Here is a 7,099-nt window from a genome sequence, read left to right on the forward strand (position 1 = left end):
GAGATCCTGGGGTCAAGTCTTGGCCAGGAAGCCGGTAATCCTGACAGAAGTTTGCGTGCATTCTTTTCTGCTTTCCCCCGAATTCGAGGAAGGTCTCTCAAACTGGGCAGCGTCTGGTTCCATCTACATTACTTACAAAGTATTATTCGATGATAATCCAGTCATTCCATGATATAGAGTCTCATTATCGCCCACTGTATTTACTACTAGAATGAATAAATAAGTTAACAAAGAAATAGTTATATACCAGGGAATTACTTCGTTGAAATTCTGGATAAAATGTGAACACAGAAGTTACGGTTGTTTGACTGGTGACATCGTGTACCTGCAGATATCTGCGTACGTTTTCGAACATTGTAGTTCTTCTACTATGAGAGTAGTGAAATAAGTTAAAAAAATTGAAATGGTAATATATTAATTTGTATAACACGCGAGAAAGCCGAAGGAGGAGGTCGGCCCATAAAAGAGCTCGTTTCGAAATTTGAAATCGTGCTCAGTAAATCAACGCTGTGCATAGATAAACATAAGGAGTTATAAAATATAACAGAAAGAGACTATTGAAAATACAGTGCAGAAACAAGGAAATTGAAGGGGAGGAACAGACGATTGCCTTGAAAAGGATAGTTTTGTACGTACATCAATAAAACCATGACAAGTTAGAGGTGACAATATCATTAAAATTCCGTAAGAATCCCAAATCTTATTTGGCGGAATTATACGCAATGTATAATAGGGCACAATTACACAGCACATATTATCTTAGAAAGTAAGATTGAAATCAGAACAACGAAATCCATTATGCATCATTTATTTACATCTTTAAAGAGAAAAATAGAAATCAAATGTGAAGAAACATCGTCCGAGAAAACATGAGGATTTTCTGGGGCTGCAGCAGTTGATCTCTTGCATATTTGGATTCCGAAGGAGCCTCACTTCCACGTTATTCGTGTGGTTTCTCGGTAGGTTTCTCTGTAGATTTCTCAGTAGGTTCCTTAGGTCACGGTTCCTTGCCAGGTTCCTCAGTTTGACGATGTCGAGGGACTGGATTAAGAGGAGGCCAACTTGGGAGATCAGGTGGTACAATTGAAGAAAGCAGTCTTCTGGGATTTGGCACCGTGTATATATGGTGTATATACACGGTGCCAAATCCCAGAAGACTGCTTTCTTCATCTCTTTAAAACTCCGTGGCCTGTAGTCCGCAAGCGAACTATNGTACAATTATTGGCAAACTTGGTGTTCCAATCGGTAGCGGAAACAGTGGTCCAAATGGTGCCAAAACTGGTAGTTTATATGGTGGCCAGTCTGGGAGTCCTGGTGGAATTTATGCTGGGGAAACACTTGGATAATACGGTAGGAAAACTGGTGCATAACGTGGTAAGAAAACTCCTGGATTATACGATGGTGAAACTGGTGGTTAATGTGGTGGCTTAACACCTGCATTATACGGTATGGAAACTTGTTGATAATGTGGTGGCAGAATCGGTTTCGGAATATATGGTAAACAAATTGGTGGTATATATGGGAGCAAAGATGGTGGCACACCTGGTGGCACACCTGGTGGAATAACTGGTGGTTTTTCCGGATTGTCCTGCTCTACTGGCACGGCGTGCGCCACGACAGCGAAGAATGCGGTAAGCAGGAGTATCTGCAAACCAGAGGAAAGTTACATATAACATCGCTCACATTAAATGTATGTATTAGCCAAGTGATTGCTCGTTACTTATTACCTCGTCGTCTCGTCAGGATTAAATAGTCGAAAAAATCTAATTTTTCTCTCAGATGATGACAGACTGTATACAGTTTGTTACTGACAGCACAGAACTAGAAGTACAACCACAATGCGCTCTCAGTCTATGTGCGGATATGGCTGTGATTTAGTGCACAACAAGCTGCACGGAAACCATTACTTTTTCGTAGCGTCGTTCTTTACAATAATTTATATCCCTTGAAGTGAAGTCGATGACAGGAAAAGAGAGGCTTTATTAGTAAAATCAGGGTAGAATCAAAATGTAATTTCCCCAAGAGCACCAAAATTCCGTCTCCTCTCCCGCCCGGCTACATAAATCCAAACAAACTTAAAAAATCCACACAATTAGTTACTATTTCTGGACATGGTCACGAATACCGTCCTTGGTGTCTTAATTCTAAACTAACTTTAATTGAACCTTGGTATGAAATTTCAGATAACTAGTAATACATTTTCAATATATTATCAATAAGCCCGCAAAATTATTTTTCAGTTAACCATATACAAAAGCGTTTGGGAAGGGAGTGGGGGGTGTTACGCCGTGTACTCCGGTATAAGTTCACCAGATTCTGGACGGAATATACCGTCTCCAACTTCAGAATAGAAAAGTAAGCCAAGCAAGTAGACAGCAACAAACAAGCAGCAAAATATCTGTAAAATATGGCGCCCCCTCGGGTCTCCTACAGTGACCCGCGTTCACGTTACCAGTTGCTTCCTGAAACTGTTCTATTACTTACCTTAATACGAGCCATGGCTAAGTCTAATGACAATACAGCAGAGTCGTTTCTTATATAGGAACCTGTCTATTTGAGCAGGTGTCCATGAGTTTAGGAGATGGACTTAGGAAGTGGCAAAACTCTGCCAAGTGGCCACTGTATCGCCAGATATGATACAGATTGGTAGAGAAACCGATTCGTCATGTGTTTGCCTTGGCACTCGTCCACAACTTACCTCCTGGACAAACAACTTGTTTATGTGTTCATGGGCTTACATGATACATCGGAACAGCAAATACACTAGATGAAAATATCCCTCATTAGCTAATTAAACAAACTGCATGTGCAGCAAGTGCAGCTTTCTGCACTTACGCAAATACATCTCGGTAGAGCGCAAATGCTGCTTTATGCAAAGCGTGTTTACCTGAGTGATATCTTGTGCCCGGAACTTTATGCGGTAGAAATACCTAAAATTTGCGCTAAGAACACTTAAAATATGCGCTAAAAAGCGGGCAAATATGCACCAAAAATAATAAAGCAATATGCACTTAAGGAACAGGTCACTTTATTCAGACTCACCTATTTACATGTAAGTAAGTAGCATTAAAATTGGCAACTGGAAGTCTTTCAGTGTTTTATGGAGACAAACTGCGTCTCTTTCCCGTCAAAATGAGTTTATAGGATGATAATGATATTTCTACATCAACTGACGTGATTGAACAGTATTTATACACTGGCGCGAAAGGTTCGGAACATTCATCTGGCAAAGATACCCTAAATCCACTCAAGTATTGACTAATTGACTGAATCTTTTTTAGTCCTGTGTTCGAATTCAACTCTATTTCTAACTTGCAGTTAATCTCCTCTCCTATTTCGTCTGGAGCAGAATTCAGTGAACGAGTTCAAGTGAGTCGTGAAGGAGTGCACCACAAGATTCTAAGCTCTTAATGGCTTTTGAAACTGTAGAAAAATATGCATGGAAAAAATTCACATCTTGATAAACAGTATCACTTCCAAACACCATTTCTGCTTCACGGACGCATGCATACTCACCTTCAAGTTTTGTAACCACTTCATTTACTTGATTGAAATACTCCTGATAAAATGAAACTGCGAATAACCATGTCCCACACCTAGTTAGGACAGGTTCAGGTGGCAGAGGAACTTGAGGTAGGCATTATTTGTAGAACTGGACATGAGTTGGTGCTTTCAGAAACAGTTTGCAATTGAATCGTTAGCAGCTGAAAACTGTGCGCGTATTCCTCTGCAATATGTTGTAATTCGTGATCTAAACAGGTTACATGTACAAGATTTAGATAAAACACTTTTATGGCCTTTGTTGCTTTCAACATAGAGAAAGCTCAATTTTTGAGTAATACAAGCACTTTACAACAATTATTCTCAAGAAAGCAGTCTTCTGGGATTTGGCACCGTGTATATGTGATGTTAACCGACGTTTCGGAGGAACGTATCGCCTCCATCTTCAGGGTAGGAAAAAAAATATAAGAAATCTGAAAGCGAAGAGACCGTGAGAACCGGTAAAAGCAGAAGACTGCTTTCTTCATAGTTACCGCGGTGAAAGCCTAAAATCTTACAATTATTCTCAAGTTCAGATGGCCAGAGTAGTCACAGAGAATCACTTACAAATCTCGCTATTGTGCTATGGTTGGTTTTCTCTAGTACTTTGCAAGGAAGAAGATGGGGTTTGCCGGGTTCGTCTGGATGTAGCTTACCAACAACGAAATTTGCTATGTATCGGCTACATATATCGGATGTCTCCTCCTTAATTTTCCATAATTTCAAACATATATGCAGAAATATCAAATTATGCATTTGCATATGCGCATATGCATTTTCAAAAAATCTGGGCTCTAGTGAAATCCTACTGGCTCTCAATAGAATTACAAAACTGAAAATGCAGTCAGGGCCCAACAGAAGTCAGTAGAGCAATTAATGTATGATTGAATGAATGATTATTTGTTACCCTGAGTGGGATTCCCCAACGTCCTCCTTACTCGCCTGAAACAAATTCCATGATCTTAAGTCCAGTAGGCCACGACCCCTTCCCTCTATATTCATTCGTACACCTAATTCATCTGTGGTCCCACTTTTCGAAATTCTACGGAAAACACACTGGCTCCAGTAGCTTACGTTTGGGGGTATCTTTGTTAACAGAACCGTGGACCATTAGTATTTAGTGGCGTGCAGGTTGCCCAACTTGTCCAGTGCGAGGGGTAGTACATCTTACCCTCTCAATGTAACTTATGTATATACTGTACAAAAGCTACTCAGAAACCACAATGCGGTGAAGGCAGTTACTGCCAAAGTGGTAACCTATATTGGGATAGGGGCCCCTTCTAACTTCGGACTCGTGTCATGTTTTAAAGATTTGCGATAAATAAGGAATCACAATATGTGAAAATATAAGTTTACACCACATACAGAAGTCTTACTTTGTATTGAGAATAACAGGCGATTATAACATATCCATTGTAATGTGGGTATACAGAGCGGTTGCTAGGTAACTGACCGTCAAACACCTCGCTAATGAATACACGCAAGGCAACGGTACAAGTACGGCTCTCTCTATGCGGTCGGCGCCGTGATCGCTGCTACGTAACGATGCATTAACACTTCCCTACAAAAAATGTATGTTGTTTTCTAGGTGATCGGTGCGGAGGCCTTATAACGACAGTAACAAATTTAACAATTTCAGTGTTTAAATGAGGGAGATAAAGAGGAGAGGCCACGAGGGTTCAGCAGTTAAGATTACAGGGACGAGAATGGAGTCTGATCTGTGATGATTAACTGAGAGCAAGTTGGAACCAGCAACACAGTAGAGAGAATACAGGAGGTCGGCCTGTGAGCATTTAAAGTGTGATTTGAAGACTTGACGTGTTAAGCAGTGCAGTGGAATTCGGAGTGTGTGATTTAGGGTGATTGTTATGGTCCCCGTATTGTAAACCCGTGAAGTCTAGTGGAGATAGACTTAAGAGATCACTGTGTATTGAATGAAATTTGCATAAATCAGAACAGTGTTACAATTAATTGTAGTTACCATATCCAGGTTGTTAATAAAAACAATTGCCGATCCGAACCCCCCTCTCGGGCGCCTAAACACGTACTGCATTATCCTAGGATACCGACATTCAGGGCAAGACTTTCGACCAGTGGTTTGATGTTTATTCATAAGGTTATAATAAACGATACGTAGGTAAGTCAATATGAAAGTTACAAATGGATATGGAATTTCACAATTGGAGTACTGATTTAAAAAATGATTTTATTTCTCTGCATAAGAAGGCACTTGACCCATCTTTTCACAAGCCCATGAAAACCAGCAGCATAAAATTCTTCGTCTCCTGTCGGAACCGAGACAGCTCTGATGGGTAGACCGGTCACGTGATGAATCAGCAGCAGCTCCAGTATTAGCGGTTGTCTTACTTTGGCGATGAAAAGCAGGGAGAGATGTGAGGCTGCGTTGCTTTTGTGATAGCGGTGACGAACTAGGAGTCATTGAACATAATGGGCTTTCACTGAACCTCGCTTTCGGATGGAAAGGAAACCTCTATCATAAGCAGGAGATCCTGGGGTGTTGTCTTGGCCAGGAAGCCGGTAATCTTGACAGAATTTCTGCGTCGAAACTCTTTTGCTTCCCCGCGAATTCGAGGAAGGTACCTCAGACTGGGAAGTATCTGGTACCATCTATATTCTTACTCAAGGATCTGAGCCCTACTTGAGGAGCCGCCAATTCTGCAGCTACTCAAGATTTTCCCAGACTTTTATGGAACCCGAAAGTTCAATACCTTGTTCACAAGAGCCCTCCATTGGTCCCAATCCTGAGCCAGATCTATCCAATCAATACCATCCCATCCTATCTCTCTAAGATCCATTCTACGAGTAATATTGTCCAACCACCTACGCCTTGGTCTTCCCTGTGGTCTCTTTCCTTCTGGTTTTCCCATAATCTATATGCATTCCTATTTATTATTCGATGACAATCCAGTCATTCTACGCTACTGAATCTCATTTTCTTACACCGTTATTACTATTAGAATGAATAAATAAGTTAACAAAGAAAGAGATATATACCAGTGATTTACTTCGTTGAAATTCTGGATAAAGTGTGAACATAGATCTTACGGTTGTTTGACTGGTGACATCGTGTACCTGCAGATATCTGCGTAGGTTCTGGAGGATTCTCGTGCTTCTACTATGAGAGAAGTCAAATAAGTTGAAAAAATTGAAATGGTATGATATTTATCTGTAGAACTTGCGAGAAAGCAGAAGGTGAAGGTCGGCCCTTAAAAGAGCTTGTCTGGAAATTTGAAATCGTGCACAGTAAATCCACGCTGTGCATGGATAAACAGAGGGAGGTGTAAAATATAACAGAAAGAGACTATTGAAAATAAAATGCAGAAACAACGGAATTGAAGGGGAGGAACAGACGATTGCATTGAAGAGGATAGTTTTGTACGTGCATCAATAAAACCATGAGAAGATAGAGGTGACAATTTCAATAAAATTCCATAAATTCCCACATCTTATTTTGTGGAATTATACACAATGTATAATAGGGCACAATCACACAGCACATATTATCTTAGAAAGGAAGATTGAAATTAGAAAAACTAAA

At 40.4% G+C, this 7,099-nt stretch overlaps 1 protein-coding gene across 1 annotated transcript; it reads right to left on the minus strand.

The window, feature by feature from the left end:
* Positions 1 to 1,218: 1,218 nt before the first annotated feature.
* Positions 1,219 to 2,559, minus strand: LOC111865941 (non-classical arabinogalactan protein 31-like). Its single transcript, XM_023854382.2, has 2 exons — positions 2,485 to 2,559; positions 1,219 to 1,645 (listed from the first exon to the last, which is right to left on the minus strand). The coding sequence occupies exons 1-2, from the start codon at positions 2,497 to 2,499 to the stop codon at positions 1,415 to 1,417; spliced, it is 246 nt and encodes an 81-aa protein (XP_023710150.1). The 5' UTR covers positions 2,500 to 2,559; the 3' UTR covers positions 1,219 to 1,414.
* Positions 2,560 to 7,099: the final 4,540 nt, after the last annotated feature.

This window comes from Cryptotermes secundus, unplaced genomic scaffold (genome assembly GCF_002891405.2).
Source record: "Cryptotermes secundus unplaced genomic scaffold, Csec_1.0 scaffold2930, whole genome shotgun sequence".
Classification (NCBI taxonomy): domain Eukaryota; kingdom Metazoa; phylum Arthropoda; class Insecta; order Blattodea; family Kalotermitidae; genus Cryptotermes; species Cryptotermes secundus.